Source organism: Dictyostelium discoideum (assembly GCF_000004695.1).
Source record: "Dictyostelium discoideum AX4 chromosome 1 chromosome, whole genome shotgun sequence".
Taxonomy (NCBI): domain Eukaryota; phylum Evosea; class Eumycetozoa; order Dictyosteliales; family Dictyosteliaceae; genus Dictyostelium; species Dictyostelium discoideum.
Genome location: NC_007087.3, coordinates 2,099,453 through 2,118,028, shown reverse-complemented (window position 1 = coordinate 2,118,028; position 18,576 = coordinate 2,099,453). Strand labels below are relative to the sequence as shown.

The window sequence follows — 18,576 nt, the reverse complement described above, 5'->3', positions numbered from 1 at the left end:
ATACACTAATATTATTATTATTACTATCATCATTTCTAATTAATGGTAAATTGAAATCATTTCCAAACGTAATATATTTTACTCTATTTGGAATATCACCATATTTAATTATTTGATTAAATCTTGCAGAGAATTTTAAAAATATTGTTGTTTCAGGAATTGAATTTGGTGTTATTGGTTTATTAAAATTTGGACAATAACTAAATGAAGTTATATTTTTATTTTTATATAGTGATTCAATACCACCACCACCATCACCACCATCAAGATCATGTTGAAAACTATTATTGAAAAAATCACCAACAACAATTGATGTAACACTATTTGGTATAAAATTTTGATTAAAGTCAATTGATGTATTTGTTTCATGACCATTGTAAAATTGATTACCAAATTCCAAATGAACTATTGTTGGTGGTAATAATAAAAAGTCACCAATATTTAATCTTTGATTGAATTTATTACCAAATTTTAAAAATGTTAAAGATGATGGTAAATAAATTAAAGAGGATGATGGTGATGATGATGATGATAATGGTTGATTGAAATCATCACCAAATTCAAGTGTTTTAATTGAATCTGGTAATAATTTACTATTAATATTACTATTTCCTATAGGTTGATTAAAATTATTACCAAATTTTAAATTTGTTAAAGATAATGGTAAATTACATAATGAATTATTAAAAGATTCACCAAAGATTATTGTTGTTAAATTTGTTGCTTTATTTGAGATTGAAATAATTGGTTTATTAAAATCATATTTAAAGTGTAATTTTGTAATTGAGTGTGGTAATTTACTTAGATTTATTGAATTTTTATTTTCACTTAAATAAATAATTGAAATATAATCCTTATATATATAATTATCCAATTCACTAAAACTTGAGAATGACTTTTTATAATTTTCCTTTAATAATCTTAATTTTCCTAATATATTTAATTTTAATACAACATTTCTCCAAACTTTAAAAAATACTTTATTATTATTATTATTATTATTATTATTATTATTATTATTATTATTATTATTATTTGAATCTTTTTTAATTAATTTAAAAAAAATACCATAATCTTCAATATCTGCCATTTTTATTTTTATTTTTTGATTAAAAGTTTTAAAAATAAAAAAAAAAAAAAAATAAAATAAAAAAAATAAAAAAAAAAAAAGAAAAAAAAAAAAAAAAATAAAAAAAAAAAAAATAAAATCTATATTCTGGAATTTTAAGTTATTTGAACTTGATAATTTATATGGAATAAATTATAATGAATAATTATTAGGAAAATTATTATTATTATTACTTTTTTTTTTTTTAATTAAAATATTTTTTTATTTTTTTTTTATTTTAACATATTACTTCGATTATTTTAGATTTTAAATAAAATGTGTGTTTGGTATTGAAATAGAATGAGATTTAATTGAAAATATAAAAAGGTCGTTAATGAAACCAAGAAATCAATATTTTTTTTTTTTTATTTTTATTTTTATTTTTTTTATTTTTTTTTATTTTTTTTGGAATTAAAATATATATTTATTTTGATCCAAAAACTATTTATTTGAAATAACTTTCGCCAAAAAAAAAAATTAATTTTTTTTAATTTTTTTTTATTTTTTTATTTTCGTCAATAATTTTTTTTTTTTTTTATTTTTTTTTTTTATTTTTTTTATTTTATTAAAATTGTCTCTTACAAGTTTAGTTCCCTTTTTAATTTAATTTTTTTTTTTTTTTTAACTTTTCAAATAAAAAAATATTCTGAAAAAAAAGAGATAAGATTAATTTGTGTGTGTTTTTCATAAAAAAAGAATAAAGAAATTAAATATAAAAAAAATAAAAAAAGAAAGAAAATAAATAAAACACATATATTGAAAATAATAAATTAAAATGACATCATCAGTTAGTAATTTATTAACATCTGATAAAGAAACTTTATCACTTAGAACATGGACTGTAAGTAATATTATAAAAAAAAAAAAAAAAAAAAAAAAAAAAAAAAAAAAAAAAAAATTCAAATTCAAATAATAATGCATGGATATTAATTTTCTTAATAATTTATTTTTATATTTCATAGCCAAAAGTTAAACCAATTGCCACAGTTACCATGGTAAGTTTTTTAAAACCAATAATAAACCCCTTCACCCCTTCTTTTTCATTATTTTTTTTTTTTTTTTTTATTTTTGAGATTCGTGGGAAAAAAAAAAAAAAAAAAAATTAAGAGGGAAAAAAAAAAAAAAAAAAAAAAAAAATTTATGTGTAACTTAATTTTAATAAAAAACTTTTTATTATTTAGATTCATGGTTTAGGTGAACATAGTGGTCGTTATGAACATGTTTTTAGTAGATTTGCAGAACAAGGTATTAAAGTAAATGCATTCGATCAAAGAGGTCATGGTATTTCAAGTGGTGTTAGAGGTCATTCACCATCACTCGAACAATCATTAAAAGATATTCAATTAATTGCATCAACAGCTGAAACCGATGTACCACATTTTATCTATGGTCATAGTTTTGGTGGTTGTTTAGCACTTCATTACAATTTAAAGAAGAAAGATCACCATCCAGCAGGTTGTATCGTTACATCACCATTGATTAAACCAGCAATCAAAGTATCAGGTGTCAAACTTAGTATGGGTAATTTATTGGGTGGTCTCATGCCATCATGGACCATCAGCAATTCAATCGATCCAACTTTAATCTCTAAAGATTCTGCAGTCGTAAACGAATATAAACAAGATAAATTGGTTCACAATAAAATCTCATTGGGTATGGCTAAATGGATGTTACAACGTTCTGAACAACTCATTGATTTAGCACCACAATTTGATACTCCATTATTATTGGTTCACGCTAATGATGATAAAATCACTTGTCCAAAAGCTTCACAACAATTCTATGATCGTGTTCCATCAACTGTCGATAAAACTTTAAAACTTTGGGAAAATATGTATCATGAAGTTCATAATGAATTTGCTAAAGAAGAATTTGTTACTTATATTTTAGAATGGATTAAAGAAAGAATTGAAAATGCTAAAAATGAATCACCATCATCAAATATTAACACTACTACTACTTCTACAACAACTACAACTACTACAACTACTTCTTCACCAGTTGTTGAAGAATCAAAACCAGTTGTTGAAGAATCAAAACCAGTTGTCGAAGAATCAAAACCAGTAGTCGAAGAATCAAAACCAGTTGTTGAAGAATCAAAACCAGAACCAGTTGTTGATGATTCAAAAGAAAAAGAAGAAAAAGAACGTTTAGAAAAAGAAGAAGCAGCAGCAAAATTAGAAAAAGAGCGTTTAGAAAAGGAAGAGGCTGAAAGAGTTGCCAAAGAAGCTGAAGAAAAGAGAATTAAAGATGAAAAGGAAGCTCAAGAAAATTTAGAAAAACAACAACAAGAAGCAGCAGCAGCCGCTCAAGCTGAAAAAGAACGTTTAGAAAAAGAAGAAGCAGATAAATTAGAAAAAGAAAGATTAGAAGCTGAAGCCGCCGCTGCTGCTCAAGCTGAAAAAGAAAGATTAGAAGCTGAAGCCGCCGCTGCCGCCCAAGCTGAAAAAGAAAGATTAGAAGCTGAAGCCGCCGCTGCCGTTCAAGCTGAAAAAGAAAGATTAGAAAAAGAAGAAGCTGATCGTTTAGAAAAAGAAAAATTAGAAGCTGAAGCCGCCGCTGCTACTCAAGCTGAAAAAGAAAGATTAGAAGCTGAAGCCGCCGCTGCCGCTCAAGCTGAAAAAGAAAGATTAGAAAAAGAAGAAACTGAACGTTTAGAAAAAGAGAAATTAGAAGCCGAAGCTGCCGCCGCTGCTCAAGCTGAAAAAGAAAAATTAGAAGCTGAAGCTGCCGCTGCTGCCCAAGCCGAAAAAGAAAGATTAGAAGCCGAAGCTGCCGCCGCTGCTCAAGCTGAAAAAGAAAGATTAGAAGCTGAAGCCGCCGCTGCTGCTCAAGCCGAAAAAGAAAGATTAGAAGCTGAAGCCGCCGCTGCTGCTCAAGCTGAAAAAGAAGAAGCTGAACGTTTAGAAAAAGAAAAATTAGAAGCTGAAGCCGCCGCTGCTCAAGCTGAAAAAGAAAGATTAGAAGCTGAAGCCGCCGCTGCTGCACAAGCCGAAAAAGAAAGATTAGAAGCTGAAGCTGCTGCTGCTGCTCAAGCTGAAAAAGAAAAATTAGAAGCTGAAGCTGAAGCTGCTGCTCAAGCCGAAAAAGAAAGATTAGAAAAAGAAGAAGCTGAACGTTTAGAAAAAGAAAAATTAGAAGCTGAAGCCGCCGCTGCTCAAGCTGAAAAAGAAAGATTAGAAGCTGAAGCCGCCGCTGCCGCTCAAGCTGAAAAAGAAAAATTAGAAGCTGAAGCTGCCGCTGCTCAAGCTGAAAAAGAAAGATTAGAAGCTGAAGCTGCCGCCGCTGCCCAAGCCGAAAAAGAAAGATTAGAAAAAGAAGAAACTGAACGTTTAGAAAAAGAAAGATTAGAAGCTGAAGCCGCTGCTGCCCAAGCCGAAAAAGAAAGATTAGAAGCTGAAGCTGCCGCCGCTGCACAAGCCGAAAAAGAAAGATTAGAAGCTGAAGCCGCCGCTGAAAAAGCTGCCGAAGAAACTAAAGTTGAAGAACCAGTCCAAGAAGAAACTAAAGTTGAAGAACCAGTTCAAGAAGAAATCAAAGTTGAAGAACCAGTCCAAGAAGAAACTAAAGTTGAAGAACCAGTTCAAGAAGAAACTAAAGTTGAAGAACCAGTCCAAGAAGAAACTAAAGTTGAAGAACCAGTTCAAGAAGAAACCAAAGTTGAAGAACCAGTCCAAGAAGAAACCAAAGTAGAAGAATCAACCACTGAACAAGCTAAACCAACTGAAACTGAAAACAAAGAAGAAACCGAAGAAGGTGAAGAAGTCGATGAAGCCTCTAATACTACCACTGAACAAACTACCACCAACGCTAACCAACCAAAAAAACCAAACAACAATAATAATAACAACAAAGGTAAAGGTAAAAAAGGTAAAGGTAAAGGTGGAAGAAAATAAATTAATTTAGTCTTTTTTTTCCAAGTCTTTCCAAAAAAAAAAAAAAAAAAAAATATCCAAAAAATATCCGAAAAAAAAAAAAAATCCATATCTCACTTACAAAAAAATGAAAAAAAAAAAAATATATAATTAGTTCAAATAAATTTTAAAACATTTATTATTTTATCAAATTATTTAAATCAGCAGTTATTTGTTTTTGTAATTTTTGTTTTTTTTTTTTTATTTTGGAATTTTTTGAAATTTTTTACTTTTATTTTTATTTTTTTTTTTATTTATTTTTTCATTTTTTTTTTTTTTTTTTATTATTATTATTATTATTATTATTATTTAAACCAAACAAATACATATATACATATTTTTAAAACAATATATAAAATGGTTAATACACTTAATGGAAAAAGGAGTAGAAAACCAATAAATAAGAATTTTTTTTCAGGAAGTGAAAATAGTGAAAGCGATGGTGAACAAGAGGAAGAAACAAATACTACAACTGATGATTTATATGATAATGAAGCATCAGATTCAGATTCATCAAATAAAAAAAAAGTAGCAAAAACAAAATCAAAACCAATATCAAAAGCAAGTGGTAAGAATCCACCATCACAACCACCACCTGCTTCAATTAAAGTAAAATTATCATTAAAACGTCCTGCTTCAACATTAACACCAACAAAAAGAAATACAGATCAATCTGATGATAATAGTAGTAGTAGTAATAATAATAGTAATAATAATAAAGATGAATCAGAAGATGTAGATATAGGAGATGAAGTTAATTCAAATAATAGTAAAGAAGAATATAATGAAGATGATGGAGAAGGTGATTATGAGGATGGAGAAGGTGATGAATATGAAGAAGGTGATGAAGAGGGTAGTGGTGGAGGTGATGAAGAAGAAGATGAAGAAGATGCAAGTGATGCAAGTGATATTGATGATAAAAAAGTAATAAAAAAAAAGAAAATTTCAAATTCAAAATCAACACCAATAAAGAAATCATTAAATAATATACCAGTCAATAATAATAAAAAGAAACCTACAAATTCACCAAATGTATCAGTACCACCAACACCATTAACAATTTCAACACCAAAAAAGAAACCAGGTAGAAAAAAGTTGACATCAGAATTTTCACCTTCAAATAGTGGTGGTGGTGGTAATGAAGGAAGTTATCCATTTAAAGATAACAATTTCTCATTTCCAACAGAAAGTCAAAAAAAACCTTATAAATCAATTAAACAAATTTTAGCAATGGAACCACAACCTCCATCACCAATGTTTCCATCTTATCAAAATATTGAAGTTTCTCAAACTTGTCAACCTGTTAAAAAATATTGTGATATAACTGGTTTAATTGTAAGTTATTTTTTTTTTTCAATTAATATTAATCTTAATTTTATAAAATTGATATTAATTTTTTTTTTTTTTTTTTCTTTTTTCAGTCAAATTATGTTGACCCAACATCATCTTTAAGATATTATGATTCATCAGTTTATCAATTAATTCATTCTTTTACAGATAATGTTAAACAAAGTTATTTAGGTTTAAGAAAGAGTGGTTATAGATAAATATGAAATTAATAAAAAAAAAAAAAAGATTTATAAACAGAATTTTTGTTTATTTTTAAATTTATTCATTTTTTGTTATATCCAAACAAATTGAGGTCTACCAATATATTTTTTTTTAAAGTTTAAATTTTATTACCATATCACCAATTACCAAAAATACGAATTAAATCTCCAATTCCCCACCTGCAGGAAAATGAACGTGCAACAGTTCACATCAAGGGAAAATAAACATAATCATTATAGAAATAGATTGATGGATGTAATTGTTATGTAATTTATTTACATTGCAAAAATTCCAATTTTTTTATTTATGATTTATGTTGTATTCCAATTATACTTTATTTAAATTCAGATTTCTTTACTTGTTTATTAAAATTTTAATTATTTTCCAACTCGACAAACAATATAAAATCGTAGTAAAAGAAAGAGATGAATTAAAAAAAAAAACTAACCGAAACTGTTGAAGAACATGAAGAAGCTCTCTCTGAGTATTCCATGGCATTAAAAGAAAAAGATAAAATTTTCCAAAATATCAAAGTAAATTGGGTCCAGATAAATTGGAGAGGTAGGAATTTTATGAAAAAATGAATTCAAAAAAATTTTCTCAAGTGAAAAGGGTTATATTCTCTTGAAAGAGCAATTAAATTGGATCAACCAAACTAAACTAATATACAATATTTTAGTAGAAAAAATGAAAAAATAATTAAAATAAATAAATAAATTCTAAAAACTATTAAATTAAATACAAAAGTTATATATATTTCCTTTAATAACATTAATAAAAAAAAATAAATCTTTTATCATATTAAATTAAATTATAAGTCCTTCTAGGTAGTACCGCTTCCATTACATTTTCACCTTCAAATAGTGGTGGTGGTGGTAATGTAGGAAGTTATCCATTTAAAGATAACAATTTTTCATTTCCAACAGAAAGTCAAATAAAACCTTATAAATCAATTAAACAAATTTTAGCAATGGAGCCACAACCTCCATCACCAATGTTTCCATCTTATCAAAATATTGAAATTTCTCAAACTTGTCAACCTGTTAAAAAATATTGTGATATAAAGGTTTAATTGTGGGTTGTTTTTTTATACAAATATTAATTTTATTAAACTGATATTCTTTTTTTTTAAATTTATTAATTTTTTTTATATCCCAACAAATTGGGGTCTACTACTTTTTTAGCATAAATTTTATTACCATATCACCAATTACCAAAGATATTTTTTTTTTTTTTTTTTAAATTTTATTTTATTTTATTTTTTTTTTTAATTTTTTATTTTGATTGTTTTTTTTTGGTTTTTATTTTTCATTTTTCATTTTTCATTTTTCATTTTTTTTTAATATTGTTTACTTATTACTTTTTTAAAAAAAAAAAAAATGACATCAATAACAGAAAGAATAAATGAATTAACAAAAGATTTAGATAAAGTTAATAGTGTTGGAATACTTAGATTATTAAGACAATGTGATTCACAAATTTTTTCAGGATATTTAGATTATCAATCATTGAATGATCAATCTATTCAAAATGAGATTAAATCATTAGTAGATAGAATTGTTGATAGATTAAATCAAGGTTATAGTATTAACGTTGTTACAACAGGTGCAGGTACAAGTGGAAGATTAGCATTCTTCATATCACGTTCATTCAATAAAATTCTCAAAGAGAAAGGATTCACAAATTCAATTAGATTCAATTATTTAATTGCAGGTGGTGATCTATGTTTAACAGTTGGTATGGAAGGTGCTGAAGATAATATTGATCAAGCATTAAAAGATATTAAATCACAAATCGGTCAATCTGAAAGCAATAAAAAAGAAATACTAGTTTATATTGGTGTAACTTGTGGTTTCAGTGCACCATATGTTGCATCACAATTAAAATATTTATTAGATTTAAATAAACAACAACAACAACAACAACAACAACAACAACAACAACAACAACATATTATATCATTAATGGGATTTAATCCAATTGAATTGGCTAGAAAAATTAAAATTGAAAAATGGGATTATTCATTTAATGATATTGTAATTCAATTAAATCAACAAAGAGAATTACAAATTTCTAAAAATGAAAAATTAGATTATTTCATTTTAAATCCAATCTTTGGTCCAGAACCATTAACTGGTTCAACTAGAATGAAATCTGGTACTGGTACTAAAATTTTATTAGAATTAATTTTTACACTAGTTTTAAATAAATGGAAATCAATTGAATTTCCATTAACATTATTAAATAATAATAATAATAATGATGGTGATGATGATGATGATGATGATGATGAAAAATTAAAATTAATATTAAAAAGTTATGAAATTACATTACGTGAAACTTATTATAATATTGAATCAATTTCAAAGATTATTGATAATGTTGGTAATAGTTTAAAATCAAAAATTGGTCATTTATATTATTTAGCACCACAATCATTAGGTATTGTTGGATTTATTGATGCTTCTGAAACTTTACCAACATTTGGTGCTCGTCCATTAGATGTCTGTGGTTTTTTAATGAATCAAAATGGTACCGGTGGTGGTGATGATAATGAAAAAATTAGTGGTTGGAAAGTTATGGAAAATCGTGATGGTGATTTATCATCAGTATCTGAACAATATAAAATATCACAATCAAATTTCTTGGAAACAATTTTAAAAAATTCAAATTCAAATGATACTATAGTAATTTCAATTTCATCAAATGAAGAATTTAATCAATTCAAATCTGAAATTTTACCAATTTTAAATGATAATTTTAAAAATCAATCAATTCATTTACTTTATTTTATTAATAATCAAGAACAACAGTTTCCAGGAACAAATCATCAAGAAGATGAATTACTTAAAAAAAATATAAATTTAATTAAAATTAAATTAACAAATAATCAAGTTTTAAATGGGTTACCATGTTTTAATGAAATTTCATTAAAATGCATTTTAAATTCATTAACAACTGGTGGATTTGTATTGGCTGGTAAAGTCTATGGTAATAGAATGATTGATTTAGGTTTAACAAATAATAAATTGTTTTTTAGATCTTGTGGTATTATAAATAGTATAATGGATTTAAATAATGAAGAGATGGCACGTCAATTCTTATTACGTTCAGTTTATTCAATTAATACAACCTCTGAATTACCAATAGAAATTAAAGAGTTACCAGTTTATCGTCATATTGAATTTTGTGATGAATCAAAAGTAAAATCAATAGTTCCAGTTGCTTTACTTTTAGCTTCTGGAAAATTCACTTCACCTTCTTTAATTCGTGAAGAAATTCGTAAACAACCAATTATAAGAATTTTATTAGATCAATATAAACCAAAAAATAATTTAAATTAAACAAACTAACTTATTTTAAAACTGGATAATAATTTTTTTTAAAAAAAAAAAAAAAAAAAAAAAAAAAAAAAAAAAAAAAAAAAATAAATAAATAAATAAATAAAAAATAATAATAATAATAAAATATAATTAATATAATAAAAACTTTACAAATTCCAAAGAACACTTTTTTTTTTATTTATTTTTTTAATTTATTTATTTATGATCAGTTATTATTTTTTTAATTGAAATTATTTTCAGACCAGGAAACTTGATATTGCTTCAATACTGCTTCGGATCCAAATTATTTTTTTTTTTTATTTAATTTTATTTTATTTTATTTTATTTTTTTTCCTCCGAATCATGTATATCTAAATTTATATTTTCGAATTTTGCCTACACTCTTCATCTCTTTTAAAATATACAAATTTGGAATTTTTTTTTTTTCAAACCGCTCAAGATTAATTTCGAAAAACAGTTAAAAATAACCACAAAAAAAAAAAACAAAAAAAAACTAAAAAATGAAAAAAAAAAAAAAAAAAAAAAAAAAAATTAAATTAAATTAAATTAAAAAAAATAGATAAATTTTTATTCATATGAATAAAAAAATAAATTAAATGTAAATTATAATAATATCCAAATTAATAAATGAAATCCAGATCTTCCTTTTCTTTTCTAAAAAGTTTTTTTCTTTTTTTTTTTCAGTATCTATTTTTATTTTTTTTTTATTTTTTTATTTTTTTTTTTTTGAACAACCGAATTGGGAAATGATTAAAAAGAAATTTTTTTTTGACATTTTCTTGTTTTTTAATCCAATTAATCAAAGTTATTATTATTATTTGTTAAAGTATTAAAAAATAAATAGTAATAATAATAACAACAACCAACTATATATTATTAATACATGTAAAATTATAAAAAAAAAAAAAAACAAATAAAAAAAAAAAAATTAAATCTCAAAATAAAAAAATAAAAAAATAATAACAACAAATAACACAAAAAAAAATAAAAATTATTCGCAAACAAATAAAATAAAAATAAAAATAAAATAAAATAAAAATAAAATAAAAAAAAAATAAAATAAAAAAAAAAATAAAAAAAAAAAAATTATAATAAAATAAAATAAATAAATAAATAAATAAAAAAAAAAAATAGAGCTAAAAATAATTAAATGTGAAAGTAGTTCTTTTTTCAAGTTTTAAAGGTATTATTTAATTTAAAAAAAAAAAAAAAAAAAAAAAAAAAAAAAAAAAAAAAATCAAAATGACAAATGAAATAAATCCAACATTAAATAAACTGAAGGATTCAAATTATTCTGTTACTACAGAGGAATTAGAGTTGGAAGAAAGGTCCTTGGGTGAAAGTGTTGATAGTTTTGGAAATAATGGAAAATCAAATAATTTAGAATCTACTGAAATTTCAATTAAAGAAAATAAAAAAATTAAACCAAAAAAAGATCAAAGTTTACATAGATTTTATAAACCTCCACATTTTATTAAAAATGTAAAAGTTCAACGTATTTTGTCATTGGCATGGGGTATTTTTGCAATTTTAGCTTCTGGAACTTTGTATGGATTTAGTACAATTTCAAATGAAGTTAGAGATACATTAGGATATTCTCAAACTGATATTGCCCTTGCAATTTCAATGGGTGATGTTGGAATGTAAGTTTTAATTTTATATTATATTTAATTTTTAATAAAATATTAATTGTCTAATTTTTACCTTTTTTAAAAAAAAAAAAAAAAAAAAAAAAAAAAAAAAAAAAAAAAAAAAAAAAAATAATAATAATAATAAAATTATAGGTATATTGGTCTTACAGTTGGATTATTTTTCGATTTTTTCGGACCATTTTTTACAAATGCATTAGCAACTGTATTATATGTAATTGGTTGTACTGGGGTTTGGGCACTTGTAAAGGGTCACATTTCAAGTAGTGTAGGATTATTAGCATTCTTTTTATTTTTAATTGGTCAATCATCATATGGAACTTTTACTGCATGTGTTGTTGCAAATGTTCATAACTATAATATTTTACATAGAGGAAAGGTAAATTATAAATTTAAAAAATTAAAAAAAAATTAAAAATTAAGAGATTTTTATAATATATTAATTAATTTTATTATTTTTATTATTAATTTTTAAAATTTTAGATTAGTGGAATATTATGTGGAATGTTTGCATTATCAGCTGCTGTGTTTAGTTTAATCTATAAATTATTCTTTGAAGATGATTTGGGTGGATATTTATTATTTATGGCTATTCTATTATCAATTGTATCATTAATTGCTACATATATTGTAAGACTCGTTAGAATTGAAGGTGTTGAAGAACCTGAAATACTTAATCATAGTAATCAAGATGATGATGAAAATGATAAACAAAAACAACAACAACAAAATGAAAATGATGAAGTTAATAAAGAAAAACCATTAAAAATTATAAATTCAAAAGATGAAGAAAGTAATTTAGAAGGTAGTGGTAATAGTGATACTAAATCTAAATTTGTTTTGGATGGTTCATCATCTTCAATATCCTCATCATCATCATCATCATCTTCTTCAAATTCATCAGAATCATTACAACAACCAAATTCAAATTCAACAATATCATCACATAATCAAAATTCAATTGATACTTCTATTCCAAACTTTTTAGATGGTAAAAGAGATATTTCAGGTTTTAAATTATTAAAAATGATTGAATTTTGGGGTTTATGGATAATTTATTTCTTTGCTGGTGGTTTAAGTATTATGTTTTTAAATAATATTGCAATTATGGCTGAAGCAATGAAAGAATCAGATTCAGTCCATAGTAATTTAGTTATTGTTTTTTCAATTGGTAATTTAATTGGTAGAGTTGGAATGGGATTTTTATCGGATTTAATGTATGTATATTATAAATATATATAAATTAATTAAAAAAACTTCAATATTAATTTTAATCATTTTATTAATAATAGATCAAAGAGAGTTTCAAGATTTTGGTGTGTTGTTTTATCAAGTTTAGTTCTTACAATAACTCATTTAATTTGTGCTTTTGAATTAAAACCATTACTTTATCCAGCTACTATATTAACTGGTATTGGTTATGGTGGAATTGTTTCAATTATGGTTTTATTAGCATCATTCAGATTTGGCCCAAGAAGATTTGGTCTTAATTTCGGTTTTGTATGTATTTACTTTTTTTTTTCAATTAACTATTGCACTTTTTTTTTTTTTTAAAAAATAAATTAATAAAAAACTAACATATTTTTATTATTACTATTATTATTATTATAGTTGGCTTTATCTTCAGCATCTGGTTCTTTAATTTTTAGTACAGTTAGTAGTAAAATTTATGATGGCCTTTCAGAAAATTCAGTTGATAGTAAATGTTATGGTAATCATTGTTTCGAAGTTTCTTTCCTTTTAAGTTTTGCTTTGAATTTATTATCAGTTATTATTGGGCTTTTCCTTATTTATTATACTAAAAAAACAGATAAAAAGGAATTAAATAAAAGTAAATAGGTATTACCAAAAAACAATACTTTTTTTTATTTTTTTTTATTTTTTTTTTTATTATTTTAAAAATTTAATTAAATTATAATTAAAAATATCTCAAAAATAATTTAATTAAAATTAATATTTTAAAAAAATAATAACAAATAAAAATTAAAATCTGAAAAACAAATAACAAATTTAAGGTATTAATTTTTTAAAAAAAAAAACAAAAAAAAAAAAATATAAATAAAAAACAAAAAGTTAGAAATTTAGATCTAATTTTCTAACTTGCACACTATTCCTAATTTAATCTATCATTTTTTTGAAATCTCCAATCTAACAATTTTAATTAAAATAAAAAAAAAAAAAATTTCTCTTTTAAAATTTTAAAAAAAACTTTAAACAAATAATTATTTACGATTATAATTAAATAGTTAACGCGTTTTATAAAATCCGAATTAAATGAAAGGGTTAAATTTTCAAAATTAAATTTTTGAGATCCTTTTCAAATTAATTTGTTTTTTATTGACTTTTATTATTATTGCACACGTGTGCAAATAATGAAGACTTTTTTTTAATTTAAACGTGAATAATTAAAATTTAGGTGTCGAAAAAAAGGTGTTTTGTATTTGTATGGGGTTGACGTTTTTTTTTATTTTTTTTATTTTTTTTTTACACCCCAAAACACCTTTTTTTCAAAAATTAACACCTAATTTTTTATTTTTCACAAATAAATATTATATTTTTTAATATATTTTTTAATTAATTTTAAAAATAACTACTATTGTGATTTATAAAATAAAAAATTTTTTGAAATTTTTATTTTCCAAAATATTTTAAAAATATCAAATAAAAAATAAAATGGATTATAATTCAATATGAAAAACTTGTATAGAAAAAAATATTAATATTAAAGAGTTAATATTTAACAAATTAAATTTAAATATATAAAATCTTTAAAAGATATTGAATTCTTACAATTAAGATTTGCAACGGTTTTTCCATTTTGTAATTATAGTTATAGGCGGAACTTTATCATTAGAAATTGATATTGTTATTAGGGAATTGCTGATTAATAATTCAGGATCAGTTTGCCATGATTTAAATACTTTATTTGGTTGTCATTTACATGAACTTGGCATTGAAGTTAAAGTTATTCATATTATTGAGAAACAAGTCGAAGTATATTTTCCAATTTTTTCTAAAATTTAAACATTTAGAACAATGAAAAAATTTGAAAATGGAATTTATAGTTTAAATGAAAAAGAATTAAAAATTATAAATTATAATGATAAAATTAAATCACTGACGAATTTTTTTTATAAGTGTTTTATTAAAATATTTTAAAATTAATTTACAATTTAAATCAAAACTATAAAATCAAATTTTTAATAATTTAAAAAAAAAAAAAAAAAAATTATTAATTATTAAAATACTAACAAAAATATATTATTATTTTTTAAATTTTTTTTTTTAAAATAAATCTTGGTAAATTAAAACCTAAAAAAAAAAAAAAAAACAATTTTTAGGAGCAATAAAAAAATTTCAACATTTAGAGCAATAAAAAAATTTGAAAATGGAATTTATGGTTTAAATAAAAAAGCTTTAAAAAATATAAATTATTGAATCAATTCCAGTCACTGATGAATTTTGTTTTAAAAGTATTTATTAAATTTTATAAAATTAATTTACAATTTAAATGAAAATTATAAAATCAAATTTTTATAATTAAAAAAAAAAATAAAAAAATTTTATTTTTTATAATTAAAAAAAATGAAAAAAAAAAATGAAAAAAAATAAAATTATTAGAATTAATAATCTATTAAAAAAAAAACAGAAAAAAAAGTACAATTTTTTTTTCTTCTTTTTACAGTCGTTTTCGGCTTTGCATGTTTGTTTTTTTTATTTTATTTTTTATTTTTTTTTTTTTTTTTTTTAATTTTAATTTTTTTTTTTTTTTTTTTTTTTTTTACAACAAAATAATTTTTTTAAAATGTCAAAAATGTCAATTACAATAATAATCATTTTAAAAAGAATCTAGATCTCTCTTTTATTCTCATAACCATGGTTTATTGGAAAGATATTTTCTTTTTTTTTTTTTAACATTTTTTTTTTTTTTTTTTTAATTAATTTTAAATTTTTTTTTTTACTAATTTTGAACAAACCGAAACTGATTGAAAAAAAAAAAAAAAATTCCATTTTTCCAATCCAGATGAAATTAAATTATTATATAATAAACTAGGTAAAAAAATAAAAAATAAATATATCTACTAAAAATATAAAAAATTTTAAACACACAAATAATAATAAACTTTTCATAAAATAAATTATTATAAAAACATTTTTTAAATAAAAAAATAAAATAATTCTTTAATATAAAATAAAATTTTTTTTTTTTTTTTTTATTTATAATATTATTAAAAAAAAAAACAGTATAACAAAAAAAAATTAAATGTGAAAATATTTTTTTTTGTTTTTCATATAATTTAAAAAATAAAAAATAATAATAATAAATAAAAAAATAAAAAAATAAATAAAAAAACAATTTTTAGTAATTATGACAAATGATAAGGATTTATTAAGTAAATTGAATGATTCAAATTATTCCATTACAACCGAAGAAGGATTAGAAGAAGAAGAAAGATCATTAAATGAAAGTGTCGATAGTATTAGCACAATTGGAAAAAATAAAAATTTATTAAAGAATGAAAAAAATTCAATAAAGCAAAAACAACCACACAGCGTTCAAAAAAAAAAAAAAGATAAAAGTTTACATAGATTTTATAAACCTCCACACTTTATAAAAAATGTAGAAACTCAACGTATTTTGTCAATACTTTGGGGAATTTTAACAATTTTAGCTTCTGGTACTCTTTATGGTTTCAGTATTATTTCAAATGAAATTAGAGATAAATTAGAATATTCTCAAACTGATATTGGTCTTGCAATTTCAATTGGTGATGTTGGAATGTAAGTTTTTTATTTATTTATTTATTTATTTTTCAATTTTATATTTGAATTTTCTTTTATTTTTTAAAAATTATAACATTATTTTAATATGTTTTTTTTTTTTTTTTTTTTTTTCATTTTTTTTTTTTTTTTTTTTTTTTTTTTTTTTTTAATACCATAAATAAATTTTTTATTTTTTTATTTTACTATTCAAAAACATAATAATAAAATTAATTAGGTATATTGGGCTTACAGTTGGATTCTTTTTCGATTTATTTGGACCATTTTTTACAAATGGATTAGCAACAATATTTTATGTTATTGGTTGTATGGGTGTATGGGCAATTGTAAAGGGTTATATAACAAGTAGTGTATATTTGTTATCATTCTTTTTATTTATTATTGGTCAATCATCATATGGTAGTTTTACTGCATGTGTTGTAGCAAATGTTCATAACTATAGTATTAAACATAGAGGAAAGGTAAATAATAAATAAATAAATAAATAAATAATAAATAAATAATAAATAATAAATAAATAATAAATAAATACTAACTATTATTATTTTCTAAAATAAAAATTAGATTAGTGGAGTCCTTGTTGGAATGTTTGCGTTATCAGCTGGTGTATTTGGAGTAATCTATAAACTATTCTTTAAAACTAATTTAGAAGGATATTTATTATTTATTGCAATTCTGTTATCAATTGTATCGTTTATTGCAACTTATATTGTAAGACTTGTTAAAATCGAAGGTGTTGAGGAACCTGAAATTTTCGATGAAACTAATGAAAATGAAGATAACGAACAGCAAAAGAAACAACAAAATGAAGCTTATCAATCTGATGATGATATTAATGAAAAACAAAAATATATAATTTCAAAAGATGAAGAAAGTAATTTAAATGGTAGTGGTAATGGTATTATTACAAATGGTAATAATAATAATACTAATAATAATATATCAAACAACGATAAAACTAAACTATTGGGTGAAGGTTCATCATCATCATCTTCTTCATTATCTTCATCACCATCAAATTCAAATTTATCATCACATCTAAATTCAATTGATACTTCTAATCCAAACTTTTTAGATGGTAAAAGAGATGTTTCCGGTTTAAAATTATTAAAAATGGTTGAATTTTGGGGCTTATGGATAATTTATTTCTTTGCTGGTGGTTGTAGTATTATGTTTTTAAATAATATTGCAATTATGGCTGAATCTTTGCGAGAACCAGATTCAACACAAAGTAATTTGGTTATTGTTTTTTCAATTGGTAATTTAATTGGTAGAGTTGGAATGGGATTTTTATCAGATTTAATGTATGTTTATTTATTTATGTATATATATATATATATATATATTTATTATTTAAATAGAAAAAAAAGTATTAATAATATTTTTATTTTTATTTTTATTTTTATAAATAGTTCGAAAAAAGTATCAAGATTTTGGTGTGTTGTTTTATCAAGTTTAATAATTACACTAACTCATTTAGTTTGTGCATTTGAATTAAAACCTATATTTTACCCAGCTACTCTTTTCACTGGTATTGGTTATGGTGGAATTGTTTCAATTATGGTTTTATTAGCAACATTCAGATTTGGTCCAAGAAGATTTGGTCTTAATTTCGGTTTTGTATGTATTTACTTTTTTTTTCAATTTAATTTTATAATTTTTATATACCAATATTGATAAAATAATAAATAAATTCTAACACTATTTTTAATATTTTAGTTGGCATTATCTTCAGCTTCTGGTGCACTAATATTCAGTACTTTTAGCAGTAAGGTTTACGATAGACTCTCTGAAAATTCAATTGATGGTCAATGCTATGGTAATCATTGTTTTGTACTTTCTTTCATTATTAGTTTTTCTGTTAACCTTTTATCAATTATCATTGGTATTTTAATTATTTTTTATACACGAAAGACTGATACCAAGTCCATAATTCCAAAAAATAAATAAAAGCAATCAATTTTATAAAATTTTAATTTTTTTTTTTTTACACAAATAAAATAATAAATTAATTAATTATTGATAATTTAAAAATCGTTTTTTTTTTTTTTTTTTTTCATGTTTAAAAATCATTTTTTTTTTAAATTCGAATGTCTAAAAATCGGTAGTAGTTATTCTAATTAAAAAATAACGATTAGTTCGGATGGTGTAGTCGGTTATCACGAATCCTTAACACGGATTAGGTCGTGGGTTCGATTCCCGCTCTGAATACAAACTAATTTTTAAGA

General features: G+C 22.4%; 7 protein-coding genes and 1 non-coding gene across 8 annotated transcripts in view; 7 read left to right on the top strand and 1 right to left on the bottom strand.

Moving 5' to 3' along the window:
* DDB_G0268788 (hypothetical protein) overlaps window positions 1-1,090 on the bottom strand; it is a gene marked incomplete at both ends in the record, with an annotated part of 1,317 nt that extends 227 nt beyond the window's left edge. Inside the window, one exon of the mRNA XM_641876.1 lies at window positions 1-1,090. This exon is cut by the window's left edge and continues 227 nt beyond it. Within this exon, the coding sequence (XP_646968.1) occupies window positions 1-1,090 (1,090 nt within the window).
* A 793-nt stretch (window positions 1,091-1,883) lies between these two features.
* DDB_G0269086 (alpha/beta hydrolase fold-1 domain-containing protein) lies at window positions 1,884-5,004 on the top strand (the record flags this gene model as incomplete). Its single annotated transcript, XM_641875.2, has 3 exons — window positions 1,884-1,949; window positions 2,071-2,103; window positions 2,290-5,004. The coding sequence occupies 3 exons, from the start codon at window positions 1,884-1,886 to the stop codon at window positions 5,002-5,004; spliced, it is 2,814 nt and encodes a 937-aa protein (XP_646967.2).
* A 375-nt stretch (window positions 5,005-5,379) lies between these two features.
* Window positions 5,380-6,569, top strand: DDB_G0269000 (hypothetical protein; the record flags this gene model as incomplete). Its single annotated transcript, XM_641874.1, has 2 exons — window positions 5,380-6,357; window positions 6,444-6,569. 2 exons carry the CDS (start codon window positions 5,380-5,382, stop codon window positions 6,567-6,569), a joined length of 1,104 nt encoding a protein of 367 aa, XP_646966.1.
* Window positions 6,570-7,064: 495 nt separating this feature from the next.
* Window positions 7,065-7,645, top strand: DDB_G0268998 (hypothetical protein; the record flags this gene model as incomplete). Its single annotated transcript, XM_641873.1, has 2 exons — window positions 7,065-7,134; window positions 7,392-7,645. The coding sequence occupies 2 exons, from the start codon at window positions 7,065-7,067 to the stop codon at window positions 7,643-7,645; spliced, it is 324 nt and encodes a 107-aa protein (XP_646965.1).
* Window positions 7,646-7,952: 307 nt separating this feature from the next.
* Window positions 7,953-9,917, top strand: DDB_G0268786 (hypothetical protein; the record flags this gene model as incomplete). Its single annotated transcript, XM_641872.1, has 1 exon — window positions 7,953-9,917. One exon carries the CDS (start codon window positions 7,953-7,955, stop codon window positions 9,915-9,917), a length of 1,965 nt encoding a protein of 654 aa, XP_646964.1.
* Window positions 9,918-11,159: 1,242 nt separating this feature from the next.
* DDB_G0268784 (hypothetical protein) lies at window positions 11,160-14,590 on the top strand (the record flags this gene model as incomplete). The annotated part of the gene is made up of 6 exons (XM_641871.1): window positions 11,160-11,560; window positions 11,702-11,945; window positions 12,050-12,783; window positions 12,859-13,066; window positions 13,178-13,397; window positions 14,397-14,590. 6 exons carry the CDS (start codon window positions 11,160-11,162, stop codon window positions 14,588-14,590), a joined length of 2,001 nt encoding a protein of 666 aa, XP_646963.1.
* Window positions 14,591-15,442: 852 nt separating this feature from the next.
* On the top strand, window positions 15,443-18,324 carry DDB_G0268996 (hypothetical protein; the record flags this gene model as incomplete). Its single annotated transcript, XM_641870.1, has 7 exons — window positions 15,443-15,445; window positions 15,951-16,348; window positions 16,566-16,809; window positions 16,913-17,652; window positions 17,761-17,968; window positions 18,068-18,233; window positions 18,302-18,324. 7 exons carry the CDS (start codon window positions 15,443-15,445, stop codon window positions 18,322-18,324), a joined length of 1,782 nt encoding a protein of 593 aa, XP_646962.1.
* Window positions 18,325-18,485: 161 nt separating this feature from the next.
* tRNA-Val-AAC-5 lies at window positions 18,486-18,559 on the top strand. The gene has a single exon. It is a non-coding gene; the product is annotated as a tRNA-Val (tRNA).
* The last annotated feature ends 17 nt before the right edge of the window (window positions 18,560-18,576 follow it).